This window comes from Micropterus salmoides, unplaced genomic scaffold (genome assembly GCF_014851395.1).
Source record: "Micropterus salmoides isolate LMB-PRFRI ecotype aquatic unplaced genomic scaffold, ASM1485139v1 Ms_hic_scaffold_8, whole genome shotgun sequence".
In the NCBI taxonomy this organism is placed as follows: Eukaryota; Metazoa; Chordata; class Actinopteri; order Centrarchiformes; family Centrarchidae; genus Micropterus; species Micropterus salmoides.
Window position 1 is genome coordinate 9771309 of NW_024044570.1, and position 26528 is coordinate 9797836.

Here is a 26528-nt window from a genome sequence, read left to right on the forward strand (position 1 = left end):
ATATATATATATATATACACACATATATATATATATATAATATATATACACATATATATATATACACAATATACACACACACACACACACACACACACATATACACTTTATTTTTTTCTATTCTCACCATTTCCAGACTTTCACCATATCATCTAGTGAGCCAGTGATAATAGTTTCCGTCCCATCAGCCTCACTTTTACCCCACGCCGCTGTCCAGATAGCATCATCGTGTGCTGAGAGGAAACACACATTAAAACTCTGAGGATAGTGTGAGTACAAGAGGTGTTTCATAGCAAGAAACAAGCAGGGCTGGGAAAGTCTGGTATTGTTATTATATTTTTGTCATTGTCAACAAATCCCATGAAAACACCCACGTTATTAGACTCTGAATACTTTGACTTCCCTTCCCAGACAGTGGTTCTCAGCCAAGACCCCATTTATTTCTAATCAAGATGTGAATCACATTTGATGCGCTAGTGAGAATTTACAGTAGGATGATGTTTGTGGGATTGACTCAACATAAAACTACAGTAATCTTCATGTTCATGATAATAAATGAGTATGTGCAATGGTGTGGCTCGTGTGTGTGTGTGTTTTAATTGATTTTGGAGAACAATGGAGCTCTATAGCACAAAGGAATAAGTTATATCAAGCTCTGGACAGTATTAGAAAGCAGTCTTATAAGGGATGTGTTGACAATAAGGAAAACAGACTATCACAGGATTTTTATTTCATCGTTCAACAACAAGACAGGTTTATATAGAGGAAAAAGTAGTAGTTCTGAATAACAGAACATTCTGTGGAAAATCACTGCTAACTTGTTGAGAAGGAAATTAGCTTTAGTTATACAGTGAGATCTGTTCATTCATAATGTTACTCACCGTGTTCTTGCTTGAAAAGAATGCTGTACTGAAATCAAAGCACAATTTTAAAGTTAATCTTTGAATCATTTCACCCAGAAAACAAAAAAGGGAGGATATGTTGAGTGTAAATATGAAGCTATTTGAATTTGTTGCTTACTTGAGTGCTCATGTTTTTGTTTTTTTTTGTCCTAGGAGTCAGAGGGCCAGTTAAGATTACTTGAACCTGAAAACAACATTAAAGTGTGTTAGTTTTGACAGAGCAGGCCATGTTCATTCAATAAATGCAACTGTCTCTAGCTAGTGTTGCTACCAAGAAACACAACCGTATAGACAAGCGCTTACATCTGTAACGTTAGAGATACCACAGTTTATGGGATAACAGAATAAATTAATAACAAATTAAACTACATTTTAACGGCACCATAGTTGTGCAGTTGCACAGATGAAAAGTTAAAAACTGCATGACTAACCAGAGCTAGCTCTGTCTAGCAGCGGTTATCATCGTAGGTTAGCTCTGCATCAAGTTGGCAACGAAGTGCAGTTTGTTGATTTATCAGCTAATTTACAAGATTATCAGGTGGTCGCCCAGTTTATCGGACCAACTGAACTGACAATATGTTGTTAATATTTCACTCTGGTATAATATGCAGCCACGTACCTTCAAATCTCCTTAAAAAGATGTTTTATTCAATTTCTGAAGCTCGGCGATTTACATGTGAGACGCCATGACAACATTTGGCGTAGCTTCCGCTCTACGTCTTCTTCGTTTCTTTAATAACAGGTTGGCAAATAAGGTATGAAGCGCGCTATCGCCACCAGCGGAACTGTAGAGAAAAGCGTTTAAAAAAACAGTTCAAAAGGTGTTTGAAACGATTGACGTTTTTTTTTTTATAGAAAAATAATTAGGCCTACTATAATAGACGTTTAAATTGTTCAAACACTTAGTATTCAAGTAAATATAAACAATGAGCTAGTTAGATATGTGCGAGGGAAATCAACATGGGCGTGGCAGCAAAACTTGATTGGGGGTGGGGTGTAATTAATAAAATAACAATGACATGGAATAACAAAAGTTTAAATGATTACTATAATAGACGCTTAAATGATTTCAACTCTTAATACTTTTACAGGTAAATATATTGAACAAGCTAGTTAGATGGGTGTGAGGAAAAATCAACATGGGCATGACGGCAAAACGTGATTATAGGCTAAAAAAAAGTATGCATAATAAAACAAAAGTTTAATCAATTCAGTAATTTAATCACTGATTACAATAACACATAAAACTGTAATTATTACTGTGTCAATTAGTCGACATTGTTCATAGCTGTTTTATGAAGCGTTTTATTGACAGTTTTGGGCAAGTTACAAAGTGAAAGAGGATGAATCGTCTCCCCATTAAGAAAGAAGCTGCGCGCATTTACGCACGAGGTACAGCAGCATAACGTCATTGAGTATTGATTAATCTCCCGTCACTCCGAGAGGATCGGTCAGGTGAGCTGACAGCAGCCTCTCTAAACATGAAAGTAAATCGTTAAAGCATAAACACATAGCCTATAGAAATTTATTCAGGCATGATCCATCAGGGGAGCTACCGTCTTGTTAAGAGGAGCCGAGCTCCCCAGTAGTTTGCACCCTGTCTACAATCTCGACCATCGGATTCAAGACGTTACTCTTTTACTCATGGATTTTTGGTGAATTAAAAAAAAAAAACAATGTTCCTGCTCATCTTGACTACAATAATAATGCCCTAAAGTAAAATATCTATGGTGCAGAGAAAAAGAAAAACCTGAGTTTGAAGAGCAAGCAGAAAAACATTCTAATGTTTTGACAGCTGCTGCAGCAGCAGTCTGAGACACTCAAAAATGAGAATTATTCCAAGTGGAGGCAGGCAAATACAGCCAGTGTGTTTTAAATAACTCCTGAAGTAAAGCTAAAATGGGTAGTTGGGGTGTGGAGAAAAGATGTCAGTGTGAATCTCCTGACAAATGGAGTGAAGGAGATGAGAGATGTCCTAGTTAGAGCAGTGTGTGTCTATGTGTGTGAGAGACACAGAGAGCTTGACAGGTGGGATTTTGTAAAGCCCCAAAATGATTCTGATATTAGCTATTGTTATTTTTTGCTAGTTGTACAAGTATTTAAATAACTAATTAATGGTTAAAACCTCACAAACAGTCACAAACAGTTGTAATCCTAATTATGATGAGCACGCCATGGCCTTAATGACAGTGATGTAATTGTAAGCAGATATAAGCACTTATTAATAAACTCCTCCTGTGGTAACTCATAGGTAGAGGCTAGAGGATACATGAATAAATATAGATCTAGTGAAACACTGTTGTAATCATTTAAAATATGTCTTCATAGGAGAAGTTTTAATTGTAGACAAATAGTTGCGCACCGAAAACATTATCTTCTACCTTCAAAATTGTGCATGTATATCACATCTGAAATCTGTTCTTTCAGTCTGAACTGGAATCTTTAATTTCTTCTTCAGGCACTTCAACCTTCTGTTGGTCCTCCAGGCAGTAATGATCACAGTGCTGCTATTTTCAGCTAAGTGATTTATTCGTATTTTCAGGGATATAATTATGCCGGGTAATGAACCTAATGTTAAGGCATTAGCTGCAGCATGCTGGTAGGAAAGCAGGACGTCTGTTGTCATTATTTTTGATATGCCAAGATGAAGTGCTTTGAGAGCAGAAAACCATAAAACATTCAATCATCTCTCTCTCTCTCTCTCTCTCTCTCTCTCTCTCTCTCTCTCTCTCTCTCTAATTTTGTCTATCTATTTGATTCAAAACATAGAGTAAGATCGGATGGACATATACTTGTACAGAGATGAAGATCAGAAGTTAGAATCAAAGATTTGTCCGGCACATCCTAACTTTTGGACACATTTAATATTTCTAATATTCTTATAATTGTTAAAATTATTAAGTCATCCTTAACATGTGCAAAACAGTAAGTGCATTTCTTTCCACTCAACAGTGGATTACCTGCAAATGCATAATGCATAACTTGCTCAAAATCCAAAGTAAATATTTAGGTCAGTGAACCTGTCAGTGCCATCAGAATGACATGTCCTTGTGTCATGGTTTACAAACAATAAGATAGTTAAAATATTTAGCCATGTTGTCAATGTAACAGCGTACTCTAAGTATTTTCTGTATACTGTGGCTAAGGTTTTGATGACAATGATTGAAAATGCAGAAGGCTGCACTTTTTCAGTATGGCATGTCTCAATTTCAGCAGTATAAATGTAGACACTGCAAGGGATTTGACAGGATTCTCAGTTACGCTTTTACTGTTTGTACTGTAATTTATTGACAAAGCATGTCATTGTGATACAGAAAAGAAAAAGACAAAACTTTTTTACAGTCAACTGTTTTACAAGACTACATTTTTTAATTTTTTACAAAATTAGAAATGTAAACACAGGAAACACCCGTTAGGCTGATGTTCCTGTCTGTCGGGCCACATATTCTCATCCGCATAATGACCAACACATTTTTACAAGCATATTTTAAGCGTAGCTGTGGAAAATTGTATACTCTATTTTATTTGCAATTGTTAAGTTCTGTAACTTGGCATCTAGTAGCCACTGATAATGTGGCAACATGTGGTTAATGTAATGCTTTCTTGACAAAATATAATTCATTAAAATGCCCATTTAGATGAGCAATATTTTATTTTATTAATTTATTTTACAGGGACAGTTCTAGCTGAAAAAACCTAAATAAGCCAGATGTTAAAAAGGCATCCTAATGTTTTATGAAAGGTTTCTAAAAGGTTTCTTTTGGTAATCTGTGTCTAATTCAACATAAGGGTAACAATATAATGTTGACCAAAAATGTCACAACTCAAGTTTTTATTATTAAGCTGTATTACAAGATATAATATGTATGTATGAATTTCTTTTTTCTTGAGGAAAACTATGAATTTATTAGTCATGATTTTATGTAATTTATAATATAAGCAGGTTTAATAACATTTTGAATTTAGAGAGACACTTTGGAGAGACACTTAAATTACAGCAAAGCTCTGCTTCATTCTGTCAGTTTACACACAGTCATGTTAATGATCTTAAACTTTTGGTCATGCTTCCCTGGGGTGGTTCAAGGGTGAGACACTTGCTCAAGGGCACCTTAGCTATAGTTTTCCTACAGCAGTACACTGCTAATTAGTACCACTAACTATACTACGTAAAAGAAATTCCAATGCACAGTGAAAAAGTCTAAATGATCACACCTTGTCTACTTTACATAATAATACAGGCTAATCAATAATGCATATTATACAATACAATACATATAATAAATTCATAATTCCTTATTAAATTCAGTCAACGAGAAAACATCCAGAGGATTCATCTCTTTGATCCATGTTTGTGGTGCAGGAATGGTTTGAGGCTAATTTGTTCAAAGTTTTACTGTAATATTTTGCTCCTATGTAGTCAACAGTGCAGAACAAATGGTCACACTTTACATAATAATACATAATTAATACAATCCAATCTGTATGTGATAAATACACATCCTAATGTCTGAGAGGAATCAACACGGAAACATCCAGATGATTCATTATTGGTGCCAATAGTGCAGAACGAAACAGAGTAGAGACAGACTAGAAAAAACTTAAGATAACTCATAAAAGTCCTTTATAGTTGGACATTTAATATCTAAATGTGGAAGAGCTTGATTAGCTTGAATGTTTTTTTTCCAATAAAAGTTCTCAGAGTTTGACAAAATTTATTCCCTGAACAAAATAACAGCCTGTGACCTGAGCTGCTGCTCTTCTTTTTAAAAAAGGCCTTTTGAACCATCTTGCCATTTTAGGTGTTGACAAACAAGTACTATAATACGCTTTAAAGGAATGAATTTAGTGGTTTTAATCCACAGAGAAAGCAGACACCTCAGTCTTTCTCTACTGTATTAATGGGACAGAGCTTTCAGGGGGAGGGACCTTCTCTGACTCCCATTGAAGACAGTAGCTATAAAAGAGCTAAGGACAAGATTTCAGCTGGCACACTGAGACCCACAGACGAGGCAAGAGAGTGTGTGGAGAAAACAAACAAAAAAAAAACCCAAGAGAAACTCTTGGGTATAACAGTGTGAACAAGAGGCTGAGCCCAGAGCAGAGGAAACAGAGGCACAGGGAAGGAGGAGGAGGGTGAGAAAGAGTCAAAGAGAGACACAGGGAAGAAGAAAGAGAGGGAGAGAGGCATCAGAGCGTGGAACAGGTTCTTTCGGCAGTTCTTTCGGCACTCAGCCTCAGCAGACATGCCTAACTTTGCCGGTACCTGGAAGATGAAGAGGAGTGAGAATTTTGATGAACTTCTCAAAGCCCTGGGTAAGCCCTCTCCTCTCTCTTTTCTCCCTCTCCTCTCACCCCTCCATAGTCAGCGCTACATCCCTGCATGAGGTTGACTATCCATCTTGTCCATATAGAAAAAGGCTTTTCTTGTTCTTCGAGAATTGCATGCCAGACTTGCAACAACATCGTATTGTTCAGAGAGGCTCCCTGGGAAAAGAATGCAGAGATCTACGGTGAGATGCTGCCGATGGGAAATCCCTCGGCTTTACAGGAGATATGAAACACTGGATGCTGAATTCCAGCCTAAACAGACGTGGTATTGTTGCATGAAGATAGGAGGGAGGCACAACATTATTCATGTAAAGCATTAAGTAGGGCATGCATTAGCAATGCCAGGGGAGGTCTCTGGAGCCCATTGCTATTCTCTTGGGTCCTTTCTTTTTTTTTACCCTTTTTAAGTCTTAACTGATGGTTGTGATGGTTTAGATTTGGACCAGTCTAACTGGGTCATTCAATTGTGTTGCAGCGTTTCGTCACGCCGGGAATGCTGAAACAGACACAGAAAAAAGGCTGTGTCTTTAGAATAATGTAGAAATCTTGAGGGAGAAGACCCACCATGAGTACAGGGAGATCCTTCAACAACTGTCCATGAACTGTTTCCACCAAACTGGATCACAGTTAGAACTTTTTAGACATGAATGGTCCCTGTTTTAGCACAGACTGGGAAGGTTAAGTTGAAAAATGAACAGTTTTATTATTGCTAAGCTGAAACAGTTGTGCATTGCTGCATCATACACATGAGTGCATTTTCGACCCTGAAAGCCTCGACTTTGTGGTATACAACTAACAAATATTCCCTTTGTGTCCAAAGCCTGATGAAGATGTAGATTATTCCGCTGTGCCATAGATGTAATTTTTTGTCCAAAAGCTATAAAAAAAAAAGAAATGCCACACTGTTGCACCACATAACATGCCACACTGTTGCACCACATAACATGTCAATGTAATTTACAAACTGTGTCCTTACTGATGCCATGATGAACCTGGGTAATTTTGAATCAACCTCAAATGCATCATCCTGCTGCTGTAAATACCAAATGTGTATTAATCCACAGCAGAAAATAGTCCCCAGCAAATGCACTATTTACTCTTGTTTGAGTGCCATTTTCTAAAAACCACAGTGCCTAGCAGTTTTCGGGAAAATCTTCTTTAAGAAAAATCTAAATATATATATTTGTGAACCCTAATAAAAGATTTACATCTTCAGTAGGAATGAATGGGCTTGGGGCGGAATACAGAGAAGTACAGACATAGGGAGGTAATCAGGAAGAGTTGATAGACTAAAGAGGGAATTGTTTGACTTTTCATGTAAGTTGTTGATAATATGAAAAATATAGATTATTGCCAACATTATATGTTAATCTACAGTTCTCTTTAAGACCCTAAAATCACTGACAAAGCCCTGATCATCCTAAAACACCACTAAAAACTTGAAACTAATTCAAAACAGAATGCTCTCCAAAAAAACACCCCATCCCATGTTTTGTTTTGATGCAAGGTTCAAAAGCCATCTATCCATACAATTGGCTGGTGAGTCTAAGGAGAAATCAGTCACTTCTTCAAGTTTAGCACCTCATCCATTCGAGAATACATTTCCCGCATCTGCTTGAGCAGATCACTCGTTCGCTCTTAAATAAGGTTTTGGTCAATAGGGAGCTGGATACCGTACAGTGCCACAGGTCCATCAACATCTTCATAATTATCTGTTGAGTTTGAGGCTTCTGTACAGTATGAGGGGATTGTTATATCCAGGGTGCAGATAGCAGAAGAACATTCTGAGTGAACAGAGCTGTACGAATCCATCAGATTCACAGTTTGCTAATTAAGAGCAGGCATATGTATTTGCATTTGATCAAAGAATGTAAAAACAGTCTACACTTCATATACATGTACAATTTTACTACTGAGCAAAAACGTAGACTTTTTTAAGACTTGCCTGAGTAAATGGGGACTCTAGTCTAGAAATGCAAAGACAAGACAAACTGCTGAAGTTTAACTTTGAGCATTGGAATCAGCAGAAACCTATGACACTTGGTTAATAGTGTTTGAGGAAAATATCTTTAATGACTGACTAACCTTTCTCCAGCCTTGTCCCAGTTTTCTCTAAGAACATGTACTTCTTGCTAATGGCTCCTTATAATAATGTTGGCAGAGGAACTTAGGTGCTTAATGTCCTTCTACCTCTGATTTAGACATAAATGAAGCATAAAAATGTCTAATATTTGAAATGTAAGCCAATTTTATTTTGAGAACAATCTTTCAATTTTGTCATAAACAAGGACAGACTGCTTGGCTCACTGATGCTCATACATATTTAATGCTAAAACAACACATGGCGTGATCCTTCAGATCATGGGTGGGGTCGAGTGTAAGCTGTCAAATTAATGTGTTTTTATGCCTGGGTGTTGACCAAGCAAACCACAGTGGTTTTTAATTAAGGGGGAATTTAGTTTTTAAAAAAACTTTTAACTACTCGTTTGCAAAGATATAGGTGTTCTATATATGCAATTTTTTTTCGGTGGTAGGAGAGGCCAATAAAATAAAAGATCCATGACTTTGGCCGGACATAAAACCAGATGGCCTTTCAGAGTTAAACCACGCATGCCAAAGTCTTGCCACAAGCCCAGACAGTGCCACACGCAGGATCGCCACTCTTAGAGCCACTAGACAAGATCCAGCTCTGACTTGCCCTGACATCCTCCACATTTCTCTTTTATTTGTGGAAACGGCTGAATAATCCCTCACACAGACCACAATGGCAAAATTCCACAGATTTCTCTTAGTTTTGAGGAATAGCTGAGGTTTCAGTCAGAGCCACAGAGCATTTATTGTGTCTATACTCTGAAAAAGCTACATATCTGTCATTCTTGGTTAAAACTTAGTTTCACGTTCACGTTCACCATACACAGAAATACAAGGAGACATACAGCCAGCATGTACCTCTATATATAAGGACCAGCGTCTGATAGAAGCAGGCAGGAGGGCTTGGAGAGGTCTAAATTTGGGTGGGGTTGAGGGTAAAGCACAATAGAAAGACAACAGAACGTAGTGGCAATGACTAATGACAAAGACCTCATCTCTCTCTTTCTCCTTTTTGTGCTGATTTGTGTCTGTCTCTATCAGACACACAGGTGCATTTGATTTTGTTGTAACAAAAACAAAAGAACCACATTCACACGACCAAAATGCAGCCGTACATTTTCTCAGCTCTCAAATCAGCCCATTTGCTTCCTGTCACCTATATCTATCACTCATGGTTAAAGTTGATTTTATGGAGTATTAAGCCACCTCCGTTTGTGACCAGTAAGAAGCTTCATGAATGGTAACACATATTTATTGCATTTGCTAACCAATTAAAACAGTCATGAAACAGCATTTTTAACTAACCCCTGTCTCTCCCTGTTGTTGCTCTGGCCTGCGTTGTTCCTGGTCAGGAGTGAACACCATGCTGAGGAAGGTGGCTGTGGCAGCGGCCTCCAACCCCCATGTGGAGATCCGTCAGGACGGTGAGAAGTTCTACATCAAAACATCCACCAGTGTGCGCACCACCGAGATCAACTTCCACATTGGTGAAGAATTTGATGAGGAGACGGTGGATGGACGGAAGTGCAAGGTACAATTGAAAATGAGTCTTGCAAAAAGCACATATTTGAAATATGGCACATAAATGCTTATGTAAAACTTGTAGCTTTAAAGAGGATACCTTTGTTTTTGCCAGTTTTAGTTCTTTAACAACAAATCATGTATACTACAGGGGCGGCACGGCGGTACAGTGGTTAGCACTGTTGCCTCACAGCAAGAAAGTCGTGGGTTCTAGTTTTTCTACACAATATGAACATCCGTGAACAGAATATTTATAGACTATTTGAGTTGTGTAAACCATGATAGAGAACATCAGAGCTGAATTTTGTTTTGTCAATATTACATTATTTTTACAATAAAGAGAGAGGTATAACATGCAACAAAAGACATTTTGGCTTTATGGTATGTCTTAACCAATAGACAACCAGGATGCCCCACACTTTGAGTTTTAAGATGCTGCTGTTTGACATATTATACAAAAATGGATGGAAACCTTTGGCTGCCTGGAAACAGGAATGTTTGCAAAATTGTTACTTGTGGCGTTGAGTTTAAGGGACTTCAAACCAAATTGACTAAAGCATTCAAAACCATTGGTATGGTCCTTAAATGTTACTGAAATGTAATTTATTTATTCAAATATAAAACATCTGCTTCATTTCTGTGAAACATTTCTAGCACTGCAAATGGATGATGTCACAGTCATTAGTGTGTTAGCATACTTTTACTAATGGCATTGTGGGGACCAAACTCCAGTCATACGGTCACATTGTGGGGACTCACCTTCCAAGTGGGGACAAATTTGGAGACCCCTTAAGGTCAATGAACAAACTTTGGGGTTGAGACTTGGATTATGGTTATGTTAAAAGTATGACTGGGTTACATTCAGTTTCAGTTTTGGGATTAGGCATGTGCTGGATATGGTTGTGGTAAGTCTCCACGGAATGAATCTAAGTCAGTCTAAGTCCTCTTTAAGAGAAAAAAACAAAAGGGTGTCACACAAGTCAATGTGTGTGTGGACAGATCCAGAATGGTTTGAGTCAAAGTCTAATTCTTCTTTAAATTGCTAAAGAAATGAAGAAAAATTGATATATTCACATATTAACAAAAAGTTTTCTTTTGAAGAGCCACAAATGTCTTAAAACTCAACATTTGGTTGAGTGATTAAACCTGCTTCTGTAAGAAAGGGAACAGCACTTTAATCCTAACATATGTAGATATCTAATTTAATGGATTGTCTAAACCTTTTCACATCATTTGGATTTTCAGGATATTCTGTGTGTTTGTATGTTTTCAGTCAAAGTCTTCAAAGCTATTTGCACGCTATTGTTGTTGAGGGTTAAATGAAAAATTAATACCTCCTTGCAGTTTCATCCATTGGTATCATCCTCACGTCTGTGAAGCTGAATTAAGGATAGCTTGAGTTGGGATAGATGAGAGTTTCTCTTTGAAGCAATTCAGTCCCTAAGGGGGAATTCTCACATCCTGACAGAGTCAGAGCTCCTACACAGGTCTGAAAAGCTTCGAAAAGACATGTATGCTTTAATTTATTTATTTTCTCAGGAACATCAAGGTTTTCTAAATTCTTGGAACTTGTTAGAAATTCTGCTAAAATACTTCATAAACTGTAAAAAAAAAACTTTTAAAATAGCAAAAACTCTTCAAGCTCTGACATGTAGTCTGAGTTCTGTTATATGTAATAAGAGTAAACTGGTTTCTTAGAGACATCTGATATGATCTCAAGACATTTACTTCATCTGCGTTATAAATGTAGGTTGAGCGTAATTATGCATATTATAACTTATTAGATGACATTCCCAAAGCTGACCTTTTTATCCAACCGTGTGATGTATGTGCTATTGGTTGCGTTTATTGGAACAATTCACTCAACAATTAAATTCCACCTAAACAATGAAGGGTCACAGCAAAAACACACTGCCACTGAGTCACTTCAGGTAACGAGAATCTTGCATTAATGGTCCAGATGGTGATATCTGTTTATCGCCCAACTGCTTAGCAACCAGTGTCTGAGCTGAAGAGAAAAAGAGTCTTGTTTGGCATCAGTAAGGACACAGTTTGTAAATTACATTGACATGTTATCCAGTGTTATCCTCTCACACAAATGGACAGATGAGGGGACAACAAAACATGCAAGGAGCCACATAAAAGTGGCTGTTATTTATTAACTGACAAATTACAGTGCTTAATTATAGTCCTCCCATCAAAGTATGTAACTTCACTATATGGCATAGTTAGAGAGTATGTGGTATTGGATACTATTCTGGGTTATTACACTGTAATTACTGTTCTAAATGCACATAAAACTGTATGTTTAAGCAGTTTTAAGATGTTTTTGAAATTGGATCTACTAAGTAAATGTAGTTGTTGTTATCAGTAACAACCAATTACAATTCAGGGAAGGATTTGGGTCTATGGTCCAAAATTTAAAATGATTTATCTTATACTCAATCAAACTGTCCACGAGGAAGAAAATCCATCATTCTAACACCTGCAGACATGACGTCAATCAGAACCTTACAATCTCCAAATTTTGGGGTGTGGTGCTGGAAGGAATTGAACTGGTCCAACGTCACTAACGTAAGGCGACTTTTTTGTAATCATGTTAAAGTAATATGTTGCGCAGGTGCAATATTAGAACAAAAGTATTTTGTCTTTGTGTAAATCCTGATTCAGGACACAGCAGCACAGAACAGCTTTGAATCAGGACAGTCTCTCAAATTGGCATACACCCTACCATCCATAGGTGCATGTTATATCCCCTTGAGAAAAACAAGTTTGAAATAAGTTAGAGCTGTGCCGCAATATGCTCATCCATCTGCATTTACAACCTTTTCATGAAGAACAGGCTGCAGTGCAGCAGAGGATAGATGCATAACAGATGCAGGGTGGGAGGTTGTTGACAGTCACAGTATAATTTTTCAAGTTTCTCCAACCACTGGATGAATTTGGAGTTTTATGGATGAGATTAGTTATATTTTTAAGGAAAAACCAATCCATGATCTTAAATGTTCATATTGGCATTAATACCGACCTCTACAATTATAGGGTTTCATTCAAAAATCCAATATATCCAAATGAACATAGATATTTACATACTCAATTAATGGGACCCTCAAATTTCATATGGTGAAAAATTTTCAATCAAATTTTATAAATCTTTTAATCATAGAACAACAATAACTCTTTAAAGCTGGAGGACTGAAGCATTTTTGGAAAGGCCATATTTATAGCTGACTATGAGTATGGTCCAATTTAAAGGCCCAATTTGAAATACACATTTACATAAGTATGTAATTGAAGAGTTTAGATCACTTGTGAATTTGAAAGTAATTCTGACCATTACAAAAATGTGACCTGTTGGAAATGAGCACATTACAGCTCATGATGTCTGAGTTAGTTTGGTGACAAAGCCAAAAAAAGTGTCCTTCAGCAAGGAAATATGTCTCTCCTAGTTGCTCTGATCACATAAACAGTATTTAACAAAATAAATTAATAAATATATAAACCTGTTTTTCCAAGGCTACTCCTCCAAAATGGCTAGATGGGATGGTTTCTGGTGTAAAAAAACAGAAAATTCATCATCCTGTTAAATTCTTAGGTCTAATCTTCATGCTTGTGGGAGGAAATATTGCAAAAGAAAAATGTGTAATTGTGTGCATACACTACATTAAGTTAACAAAAGTCAGCCAAAAGCCTGAGAAATTGGAGATATGTATTTTCTGGGAACCACAATGCCTTTCTGGTATGTGCAGTACTGCAGTACAGAATTCATAAAAGGGGTTTTATCTGTGTATTTCCGTCATGCATAACATGCAAAATTGCACATATTCACATAATGCTTGTAAAGACATAGATACTTAAACAAGAGCTAAATAGATTTTTGTACCTTTTATTTTAAAGCATAAACTACATGTTGCGGTCAGGGAGAGCAGACATGACCTATTTCAGATCCCAGGAGACAGTGTGGCTCCTTCTGTCTGTGCCCTGGGGCATGCTGGGTCCTGGGCAGGGTTAGACGGCTCTCAGTGTGGCTTTTGGTCACATGACGCCTCTCTGAGGCTGATCAAGTCGAGTTGTCATCACAGATTTGCCACATCCACTTGTTTGGGTCTGGGCATCAGCATCACAGCATTTGCCTACAAAAATGATTCTTTTTTTTAATCTTACAGTGCAGTCAGCACACTTTATTTAAATTTCAAAACTGACTATAAAGTTAAAGTGGATTTAAAGTGTAACTTGGTATTTTTCAACCTGGACCCTATTTTCCTATGTTTTTTGTGTCTGTGTGACTAATTTGAAATTGGTCCAGTATTGAGCAAGCACGTTTCGCTGTAGTTGGCGGCAGCGAAACGGGCTTTGGTGCAACTTTGGTGTTTTCACCCTTTAAAAAACCAAAGTCAAACAATAACACAACAAAAACAACAAAGTCATACAATAACACAAACAAACTAACTCACCGAGGCAGCGGTAATGTTAGACCAGCAAATCCCATGTTCTGCTTTGTAAAAATATCATATTTATGATATATGACATATAATATTTTGATCATTGGTGTCTGGTGGCATGACAAGAGCGATATAGTGACTGTTTCTGGGTCTTTCTGTTTTAAAAAAGGTCCATCTCTGTATGCATCCTTTCCACAGTGTTGTCAGACACTTTTAATAACAACCTGAGCTTTTCAATGCCAAAAATAAGCACTTTAGTGGACGTAATTTCATGGGTTGCAATTGCTCGCAGGGATAATGTTATAGCCCTGTTTCGCTGCTGCAGACTGCAGAGTGCTCACTCAATACTGAACGAATTTCAAAAAATGTTGTCCTAGTAAGTCACATAGACACAAAAACATGGAAAAATAAGGTTGAGGTTAAAAGTTACTGAAGTTACCGTTTACGTTCTTGTTCAAACTTCCAATTAATACACAAGCTGTCAAGATCTTGGGTTTTATTGTAATTTTGTTAATGTCCATTTCTGTTTAAATCGTTGCCTGTGTGTTCTTTTAGGTTTTCTGATATTCTGCTATCAGAAAGGCAGGGAAACAGAGGTGTGGACCCAAAGGTTTGCAGTTTGCAGGTTTATTTTAATGATAACAGTCACTTACAGGATGTCGAAATAAAACACAAAGTATTCCAAACACAGTGTCCAACAAAGGCACAGCAATCCAAACACAAGGAAACAATCCAGAAATCCAGGGAAAACGGAGCACTGAGCTGGACACTCAACATATGACTACAAGGCAACAAAGACTGAACACAACTGAGAGCAACATATACTGGGACACACCACACACACACACACACAAGCAGGCAGAGTAATTTGTCACAGGTGAGACACATGAAGAATCAAGGAAGACAGGAAACAAAGCTAGACAAAAACACCAAAATTATAAAATAAAAATAAAAACCAGGAAGTGAAGCTACTGACAATACACAAGGATATAATAATGAATGATAGTGTTGCTCTGTAACTGCTGGATGTGAAAAGAACTGATTGGTAACAAGTTTGCCTTATCTACTTACAGATGTCAATGTTGTGTTCACATGTTTCCACTTCTCCCAAATGGTCATTGCATGTTTAAAGGTTCAGTGTGTAAGATTTAGTGGCATCTAGTGGTGAGGGTTGTGAATTGCAACCATCGGTCCAGTCTACCACTGCCCCCTAACCTTTCAAAGAGCGTAGGCCAGCTACGGTGTCTCACACAGCACAAAAGGTGTCTCTTCTGAGACAGCAGAGAGTGGCCAGTCAAGAAATGAGGTTTCTTTAGGTATATTTATTAAGAAATTATATTAACTTTTATTCAGTAGAACCATATGTTATTGTGACTTGGCCACTGACAGATAACATTGAAAATGTAAGCCAAGACTGTGAAACATTGTCACTGTTTCTGCACCACAGTCCATTATAAACCACATATTAGATAAAGTTTATACAAACATTGACAAGGGAAACACATTAATTCTCTCTGTGATTATAGACCCATGCCAAAACTGCCCGCCAACAATAATACCTGGCCCGCTGCCAGATTATGGTGCTTTGATAGAAAAAATATAAATAAATAAATACTTTGATGGCGGTGCTGAAAATAATCTTACCATTTTCACAAGGAACATACAGTAGTCATTTGTCAGTTGTCAATTAGGGCATTTTGTTGAACTAGCTCAATCCAATACTACTGATCTGAGTATTACAAATGAAAGCCAGAACTTTACCATCGCAATCATTTCAAATCCAATATGAGCCAACACAATAAGAAAATCTTTGTCTTAATAATTATCAACTGTAGTATATATTTTGTTTATTTTTACCAAGAAGAAATCAAGGAGCTGGCTCTCACTAACCATTGTGTTCTTCTGTGGCAATCATACGCAAGAGTGAAGCTAAGCCTGCAGGAGGCAGCGCCCACTGACACAGTGTGACATGTGCTGGAGGGACGGCGAGGGGCAGTGTGGGGTGTTGGCGGACTCTCAGGTGGTGGTTGGCAGGAGAGCCCTAAATGGGTTTTGGCTGAGGCCAGCTGCCCCTGTGGTTAAAGGGATTAGGCGCTGATCTGTGCCTGGCGTAGAGCAGAGGGCTGATTAACACCGCCACAAGGTTAAAAAGCTCCAGTTAATCTGTATGAGTTGGGAGGGATCAGACGGTCTCTTCTCACTTCCAGAAGGAGAAAGTGATAATTCCTGTCAGGCTGAGAGAATACAGAGGAACAGACACCAGACGGGCTTGAGTGCAGAGTGGAAGTCAGAATGAGGCGATTATGTACTTGTTCTGATAGATGGAGTTGTATAGGTGGAAAAAGCTCTAAGACTGCTGCCTTGTGCTGCAGAGGTTGAGTTTTGCTGAAAAATAAATTTGATGAATGAGTTTTGAGAAATAAAACAGTGTCTGCAGTGCAGCAACACTTTCCAGTGTACAACAAAGCAAGTCACTTCTGGGCTAAAAGACAAATGGAGTATTTTAACCCAGCTGGTTGCTATAGAGACAGACTTTGATGTGCCATGGGGCAAAGGGTGCGCAGATGTTGTATTAATAAGGACCAGAGAAAAAGCAGAATAGCTGCCAGAACACTAAAGGTATTTGACTTAAGAAACAGTGGCATTCAAGGACAAGATAATAATGGACTATACACCCCTGACAGGTAATCCTATAATGTGATGATGAAGGTAAATTCTTATCTGTAAAGCTCAGCAACCTCGCAGAAGTTTGGGGCTATTGGATAAAAGTGGAATGTACTTCCAGGACAGATAGAGACCAATGTGGCTCGAGCACGGCTGATTTCTTTGATTCTGACATTGTTGCATTTATCATGGAGAGGCAGGACCAGGCCTGCAGCAAATGACAGGCAAATCAAAAATCTGTTGTAGAAGTGAGTGGTGAGACTGATTATTTTGGACTGATTCTAATATACACTGAATGTTGGATTTTGGATTTTTGTGGCCTCATTTGTAGAATCTGTGTATCGTTTCTCTCAAGGCAAAAAAAATATTTTCACGCTAATTTGTAATTACTACCATTATAAATGAGACGTCTGGACACCTTTTGGATGTGGAATGAACAATTAGGACCATAGCTTCTTCTGGAAACCCATCTTTCAAGAAGGTGGGACTTTTTGAATGGAGTTCTTTACTGCCAGATTTTTTTGTTGCAGTCAGAGTTAAGTGGTAATTAGGGACTCAGATGTGATATCTGTTGTGTGGTAAAATATGAGTGGATTTGATAAAGAGCAGCTGTGCTTCCTATTTTTGTCCAAAGGCATTTGCTACTAAGAGAGAGAAAGGTGACAAGCAAACACTGATGTGGGAGAGATAATGTGATCAAACTGTGGGAAGAGATGAGTCCAAGATGGAGACAGCGTGTTATTTCAGGCTCTGAAAGGAATTCTGTAAAAATCCGACATAAAAACTTTTAACCAAGCAGGAAATGAGATGTTCTACCAATTTTCGACACACTATGTCTGATAAGCAACAGAGACACTAAAGTCTGTAAGAGACTGAATCAAAGCTGAAGGCAGCAGATGTTCTGATATGTAAAAAGCTGCAGAAAAAACATGATGAATTTGTCTTGGTCTCAAATGTGTGTGCACAAGCTCTGGTGTGCTACGTGGAAGAGAGAGACTGTGTGAGAATTTCTCTGTGACTTAATGCCCATTGAAGAGAATGAGGGAAAATCCATCCAAGTCAGAGGCTGTGAGACTGATGCTAACGTTAAAATGGAGCCGTGACTAATCGACTCTCTGGGCTCTGGCTTTATTAGAAAAAAAATCAGAAGGAGAGCTGTAGAAAGCTGTAGAAAAGCCCTGTTCTTGTTCAGTTTGGCAAAGTCTGTGGACGGCAGCCCGCGGGGATCCATGATGGTTTAACTTACCTTTGATATGGTGATTAACATTTGCCTCTGGGAAACTGAGGCGGCTGCTTCTTCCAACACTGAGCAGCGGTGCTTTATAAAATACAAAAATGTACAAATTGTCAAACAAATTGTCTATGAGCAACCCTACAAATATGCTACCACGCATGAAAATGCTTTATGTGATGGTTCTTCATAATAGGCCTGTCCAGATTTGTATTTTGTTGGATATAAACATTGTGCTTGAGTTGGATGAAGCAATGGCAGCTTTGATCGGTTGCAGGCTTTGGAGCGGGATCACTAGTTTAAGACGTTGAAAAGGAAAATGCAATTGGCTTTGATGAGAGGAAAAACAACTTTTAACAGTGTGGGAAAATATAATCAGATTCAGATTGCAACGCGAAGCCAACACTTAAGAGTAGGCCAATCTTTGGATTAAAAACTTGATTGGGAAAATTTAACTCTAAAATAGACATTAAATGAATGCTTTTTAGCAAGTGTATTCACTTTCTTATTGAGTTTTAGATTGGAAGACTGTATATAAAACTCTCATATCTGTCTATTAAATATGAAGCTACAGACAGAAGAGTTAGCATATCTTAGCACACAGATTGGAAAAGGCTTAATACTTTTTAGCTTAGCATAAATACTGAAAACAGAGGGAGGCAGCTATGTTCAACTGTAACAGAATCTGCCGCCCAGCACCGCTAAAACACAAAAACGATAGCACCTAAAGCTCACTGATTGCCCCTGTTTCTGGTCTTTATGCTAAGCTAGTCTCCTGCCTTCATCTTAATATTTAGCTGACAAATATTAGATTGGTATCACTTACCCTCAATAAGAAATGTAATAAGTGTATTTCCTAAAATGTCATGATAAACCTCGAACATAACAGCCTTTTGTGACAATAGACAGTTGAGAAAATGAGATACAAGTGCAGACCCTAAGCTGACTAAAATTATAAAGCCTCTCCATTAAATTAGAGCCACAGGGTCACCTCAATCCTGATCTTTTATGAATTCCCAACTCTCTAATAGGCAATTTATGTCAGTTACTTGTCAAAATCTGACTGATCCTGTTGATATCATCTGAAATATTATTGAAGCGAAATTAGCAGATGGAGACCCTGACCGACCAAAGTGCCAAGAGAATTTAGTGTGTTAAAGACTTAGGCCATTGATTTTTATACAATATTACATTGCTCTGTTTATGAATTAGCACAGGACTTATGTATTTTTGACTAGACAGTAAAACATTTGGCCAAAGGTATGGGATGGGGACATCACACATTCATGATCATTGAACATCTCACTCTAAAACTACAAGCATCAACCTGCTGGTATAACAGCCTCTACTCATCTGGGAGGGTTTTCCATCAGATTTTAGATCCTGGCTGCAGGGATTTGTTCTCATTCAGCAACAAGAGCGCTAGTGAGGTCAGCCAGCGACGTTGAACGAGAAAGCCAGACTCATAAGGGAACAAACTTAGCTATTTAGTTGCTAAATGCTCCACTATGTTCACCAGCTTATCTGTTATCATGTCTATCTTCTGTTTGGTGGCGGGCAGGTAGCATAGAGTTGGTTTTTAGAGCTTTTTCACTGCTGCAGCAGCTAAAAAAAGAATTATGAGAATGAATTAGAAAATGCTATAAACTTGCTTTAAAGCTCCATAAAGCTGAGTCAGGTGATGACTCTGTAAGTTTTAGGATACTTTATAATTCTTAAAATTATTATAGACACTTTAACTTCTCACCTTGGTGCAGTGATGTAGAAGTGTACACTGGGGTGTGTCAATTCACTGTGACATACCTGTTGGGTATGGTTACAAATGCAACAGACCAAATTTCTGACCACAGCCAACAACATTGATTAGTGATGCTGGTAATATACCCTGTTATTTAGTGACCCATTAACGATACGTCTTACTAATGTGTTTTACCATCATACTGACCTTCCCACCTTGCTGTCCTTCTCCCTGCAGAGCCTCGCCACCTGGGAGTCGGAGAACAAGATCTCTTGTCAGCAGACTCTGGTGGATGGCGACGGCCCCAAAACCTACTGGACCCGAGAGCTAAATGGCGATGAGCTTACACTGGTGAGCGCACAGCAATGACTCACCATCTTACTGAAAGCCTCTTAATAGATTATTGCTTATGAAAGAGCCTCTGAAGTTCAGTCAGTCAGTGAACTCTTATTTCAGGCCATTGCTTGGCTTAACGAAAAGAGGATATACAAGACGAAGAAGACAAATATTTTCAAATGTTATCCTAAGTACAGAGAGTGTATGATCTGATAGGTAGCTAATCTGTATGGTTTGTCTGTTATGTGGCTTGTTCTCATGGAGACTCAGAAGACATCAGATGCATTACAATGGGATTTTCGAGCAGCTAGTCTACTTTGTTTGAGAAATAGTTAATGAAATGAGGCAGGGAGTGTATGAAGTCACCCTGGAGATTAATTCGTAAAGGAAATGAGAGAGGCCGTTTCCCAAGAAGCCGAGCTTTCATCCACCCCACGGTGAGATGTGAAAGGAGAACAAGGGGAGCTGCTACTGCTGACATTGCAGTAATACCCCTTGTATTTAACCAGATTAATATGGGCAGACGTCAATGGGGTCCAAAGCCCCTCAAATGATGTGCAGGGGAGCATCCAAGACCAATGGACTGGACGAACAGTTCTCAGGGACTCAACAGCTTTACTCTCCCAACGTTCAGCGCTCCCACGCTCTGCTTTGTTGTTCCTCAAGTACTTGAAAGATAAATGTCCAAAAAGCAAAAGCTTGAAACAACAATATAGAAGGTTAAGATGCTGAAAAAGTAATTACAGGATGTTTGCATAGTTTTATATTACCGGCCAGAAGCAAGTAAAGGAAAGCAGAGAAGCCCTTTTTTTTGTGCCTTCAAAGCTTAAATACTAACTCAATATTCCACTAGCAGATCCACATGGCTTCGAATGAGAAGAAGGCAGAACATATGAAATGTTTTCTAATGTTTAGGTGACAAAAGCAGAATGTGTTGCTGTATGTGTTAAAGCATGTGACGCTCTGGTGACCAGCTGCCCTGGAGGAGCTGAAGCATTCTTGTACAAAAGGAGAATGACCTGACCGAGCTCTGACAGCAGTCTCTGTGCGCCCCTGCTCTTCTCACCTTAGTCCCACCTCAGTCCCTGCTGTCACACCATTATACAACCCAGCAGACAGACAGCTTGTAGAGTCCCAAAATTTACTTTTTAGTATCAACAGCAAAAAGCTACACTGAGCCACATTCCTCCTGTAACGGAGTTTACAGATAGGGAAATTTTGTGAAACTGGTTGCATGCACATTGTATTTGTTAACGCTAACAAGAAAATCTTGTCATCACTCGCCTGAGACATCTGCCATTGTTTTGGTACAACAGCAGCTTGATTGTGTTGGAGTAAGCATGAAGGAAGTGTGGAAAGTAAGTGAAATGACCACTTTGTTTCTAATTTAATCAAAACCCAAAGAGACAACTCCGTCTGAAAATCACTATTTTCCCCCCAAGTTAAGTTGTGGTGGCAAACATAGGCTAATCACTAACTTGATTGTGTTCAGAGGCAAAATTTTCTTGAGTGAATGAAGGACACCGGAGTCACTGGGAGGTTGTCTCAGGTAGATGGAGGCCATAACAGCTGCAGGACTGGAGACCTGAGTTCCATCTGTGGATAGGTTTAAGCAACAAAAGCACATTGGTTAAGGTTAGTGAAAGATCATGGTTTCAGTTAAATGTTGAAATAACAATAATCAAGTGTTTGTATGTTCCAAGTCACTGCAGACCAAGTCCACGATCTTTCCCTAACTTTAACGAAGTGCCTAAACATAACCATAAATGTTGTTTTTAATAATGCTGTAAATGCTACGATTACATTGGTTATTTTGGCAGAAAACAACTGAAATACTGTACTGTGCAACATGTTTTAGACATTTGAAAAAACTGCTGTAAAATAAGAATGCTTGTGAATAGGTATGAATACATTATATTGATTAATTAACAAAATACAAAGTGAATGAACAGTAGAAACATTTAAATCAAATCAATATTTGGTATGATCTACCTTTGCCTTAAAGACAGCATTAATTATTCTAGGTACACTTGGACATTTTGAAGGTAGTCGACAGGGAGGGCGGCTCAAACATCTTGGAGAACAGTTCTTCTATGTAGTTAGGCACTCTACACACAATCTGTCAGAACTACTAAGCAGTGCAAAGACCAATTATTCTGACCAAATTTGCAGAAATGCAACCCAAAACTTGAAAGGAACCTCCACTATTCTTCACTGTTGCCTGCAGACACTCATTCTTGTACAGCTCTCCAGCCCTTTGGCAAACAAACTGCCTTCTCCATCCATCGTCAACCGCTTATCCTACATACAGGGTCACAGAGGGCTGGAGCCAATCCCAGCTGACATCGGGCGAAAGGCGTGGTATACCCTGAACAGGCTGCCAATCCATCGCACACACACATAGACAAACAACCAGTCACACCTAAGGACAATTTAGGGTCACCAGTCAACCTAGTCCACATGTCTTTGGACGGTAGGAGGAAGCCGGAGCACCCGGAGAGAACCCACACAGACACGGGGAGATCATGCAAACTACACACAGAAAGGCAAATGGTTACACAGTTAGAATTGGCTGAAATAGTTTGCCTCTTTAAGGGAGAATATTTGGCTGTGATTGTAACTATTATATATCTACACACAAGTAAATATGAAATGTCATCAATTACTCCAATAGATGTTCACACTAACCAATCAACCAAATAACTCAACATCAGTTAGGAAATAATCATTGCAGTTTGAGACCATAACTAAAGATACCTGCTCATAAACTTTAGCAAATGCACTTTTCAAATGCTTCAGTATGTGATGCTGAATAAATAAATACAGTAACATAGACAGCCTGGAAAATGTTAAGCCTCTCTAGAGAAAAAGACTTGAGTCATCTTTGCACCAAGACAGCTTCTTTCTTTTGGGACAAACGAAAAACCAAAACAAACACTGTCTGAATCTGAATCAAAACTATCCGTTTGTAAAAAAAAGACAGCAGACACAGAGACAACCAAACAATTGCAAAGCTTCAGCGCGAGACTCAAAGGAAGACTAGCGATCATAAAGCAATGGTCTGATTGTCTGTGGCAGTTCACACTGTAAGTGGGGCACATTTCCATGCGATTTGCATGATCCGTTTAATTGGTTTAGTCAGAAAACACTTTAAGGGAAAAGTCGTGTGGATTTTCTCTGGCTACATCAGCCTGAAATAAAATGAAAAAATTATGGCACATCAGAAGGTTGGACTCCATCACATCAAGCTTGTGCATTCAAAGGACACATAAATCCGTTACTAAGCTGTTTCTTTTGGTTTCATCATCAACAGTCTGCAGTATGACCTAGATTGATGGGCATCATTTTGACTGTGATGTTGTGACACATACATCATTGTTTAATAGGATTTTCTTGACATTAAGAGATTTAACTTTAGGCCAAAGCTAACAATATGGTAATAATATCATAACCCCACAATCTTTGAACAACTTATGCTCTTTCATTCCAAAACTGAATGCAAAGAAAAAAGAAACAATCTAGTTCACTGTAATTCACCGTAACTGTGATATTAATTGGTATGCTAATTTTGGCTAGCGAAAACAGACTTAACATGAACTTAGCAAAAAAAAGAACAGCCGACTCCTTAGAGTGTCTTTTAGTTCAACCAAATGCTAAACAAGATATTTTTAGGCGGCCAAATTGTTACAATTAACTTTGATGAACTGAAACTGAACAGTGTGAAAGAGTCAAAGTTCTTAGACTAAAACCCTGAAACAAGTTCATGGCAAGTTAAATGTACACTGTATGGTTACGCAGAGCAGTGGATGCAATTCGCCTCTAACCTGATTGACAGGTCGCTCTAGTAGCGACTTGTTAATCACAAGGTAGCCACGCCCTGAAGCATACCCTTCTTGTCTGATTATTGAAGAAGACTAATGATAGACACCATAAACTTATTTGAAAAGTGTTTAGTAAGGTTAAAAATCAAGTGAGAAGTATGGTCATTTTCTCATAGACTCCAATGCATCTGACTTTTTGCAACCAGTGTAGTCGCCCCCTGTTGGCTGTTAGAAAGTATGCCGTTTAAGGCACTTTCGCATTGGCTTCACTTTTCAGACCTGGAGGTTGCCAGTTGGGTGTACACTTGGACAGTCTCTACTCGAAGACATTCATTGTGAACTTTGTTATTCACACAAAAAAAGACAGAAGTAGTCATGTAAAACGAAATAATCCTGCCTTGTTACACCTGCACAAACCTGGCTGATCACAGTGTGTGGAGGCGTGACAAGGTGGGCATGGTTGTTGAATTACTGGTTTTGGAAAGTTACAGAAATTGTTGGACACAGCCCACCCAGTTCAGATGTTGAATAGGTGTAGGGGGAGAGGGTTCAGGCACTCTAAGTGGGCTTTCAGACTGAAATCAACCACCCTTGCATTGTGAGTTGGTGGGAGTGTGCCTTGTTGCTGATGAAGGTGAGACATGAAATACAATCCAGGAACAGATCTGTAAATAATTTGAAGGCTTTTCAGATGCCAAAACACTGCAGAGGTTTATAATACTGTGACACAGGATTTAAAAATGATGTAAATGTATGACGACGGCAATAATTTCATCTTTCATTGCAACACTGGTAAGGTAAACAGTAGAAATATGGCATTCACGTTACAATGTAATCCACCATGTACACGTGCATGTATTTGACTGGCCAATGCAGCGCCTTGTGCAGCAAATGTTGAGCCCAATTGAACTTTGCTGATGGACTGGCTGCATTCAAATCAATGAGAGAGCTTCTGCTGGTCCAAACGCAGGGCTACTGTTGCCCCGAATGCAGCCTCAGACCATCCGGCCTAGTAGGCTTACTGTCACACGTGTTTGTTGAAGTGGAACAGCAAACAGCATTTATATGTGAAGCTAATGTAACATTTTCTTTGCCACCTAACTGGGTTAATCACTATCAGGTGTCTAAAACGCAGAATTATCTTTTTGTTTCCTACAGACTTTTGGGGCCGATGATGTAGTGTGCACACGGATTTACGTCCGGGAATGAAGCTCTGCAACCTTCATGAAGACAAGGCAGAAAACCAGTTGGACCACGACTTGTTTAAACCCAATAACTCTCATGTCATGCTAACACGCTAACACATTTGCAAAGTATCCTGTGTAACCTCTCAGCATAGATCTGCATAGTCTCCACAAACAATAGCAATGTCTCTGTAATCTGGTTATTTGTAGTGAGTATTGTATCTGCAGTACAGTAGCTGGATATCTCATTTCCACATCTACAACCCTGGTGTCAGCTATTCACGTAGGATTTAGTCATTCGTTGTATTCATGTTCAGTGTCAGGAAACAATAAAAATATGGAACAAACAGTATCAAAGCATCGTTCTTGATAGTATGCTTTTCTTTTAAAGTTATCTTATGGAGTTTATGTGCAAACAGACATAGTTATGTTTACATCCAGTGTTTCCCACCAATCTTTGAGGCAAAACAATTTTCCTTTTTAAAACATAAAATTTTCAAATTTGGGTTATTTATATCAGCATAGACTCTTTATCTTTGTCTCCTTTTGTTTGTACATTGCTAAATTTCTTGGCACATTACTGCCACCAACTGTCAATTAGAGGATAGTGTGGCTTGCATGCCTACAATTGCATTAAAGCCCTCTGTAGATGGCAGGAGCTTGTACATCACCCAAGTGCTCATGCACATGTACATGCAGAAGTAGAGGGACCTACTCATCATAGTATTGCTCCATGGCACCACTAATGGTCAAAAACTCCACACAGCAACTTTAAATAAATACCAAATAAGAACTGAGGTTCAAATGCCATTGGAAACAGAAGTTAAACAAAACAATGTCACCTCAAGGTCAATTTAGGAGCTGTTGTGATGATCTTTATCAGTGGACAGTTTCCTCAGCTTCCATGGAAAAGATTTTCCTTTTTTTTTCCAAAGCTGACACGCTAACATTGCAGCTGTATTGACAGGTGTGGTTAAAAATGGACAATGAGACAAACTAATGAGACTTGCTAATAAAAAATTGTAATATGATTGAAAGCTTCAGAGCAGCAAATTATTCTCAGTTATAGATCAGACTGTAAGCAGTTACAATAGTGGGCAAATATCAAGTTTAAAATAATAAAAACAAACACTTCTAAACACTCTTACATTTTTTATTAGTAAACTGCATTTAGCCACTCTGACTATGACCAGCTTTTCAGTACAAGCCCTAGGCCAAAACAACTGGGGCAGACATGTTTGGAGTAATCTGCAAGGACACCCATCTTCTG

At 38.4% G+C, this 26528-nt stretch overlaps 2 protein-coding genes across 2 annotated transcripts in view; one reads left to right on the top strand and one right to left on the bottom strand.

The window, feature by feature from the left end:
• Positions 1-1657, bottom strand: part of wdr61 (WD repeat domain 61) — an 8497-nt gene extending 6840 nt beyond the window's left edge. Inside the window, 4 exon segments of the mRNA XM_038705616.1 lie at positions 128-233; positions 882-909; positions 1021-1086; positions 1522-1657. Coding sequence (XP_038561544.1) covers positions 128-233; positions 882-909; positions 1021-1032 — 146 coding nt within the window. The 5' untranslated portion in view covers positions 1033-1086; positions 1522-1657.
• A 4221-nt stretch (positions 1658-5878) lies between these two features.
• On the top strand, positions 5879-25610 carry crabp1a (cellular retinoic acid binding protein 1a). Its single transcript, XM_038704966.1, has 4 exons — positions 5879-6215; positions 9674-9852; positions 20155-20268; positions 25233-25610. Exons 1-4 carry the CDS (start codon positions 6146-6148, stop codon positions 25281-25283), a joined length of 414 nt encoding a protein of 137 aa, XP_038560894.1. The 5' UTR covers positions 5879-6145; the 3' UTR covers positions 25284-25610.
• Positions 25611-26528: the final 918 nt, after the last annotated feature.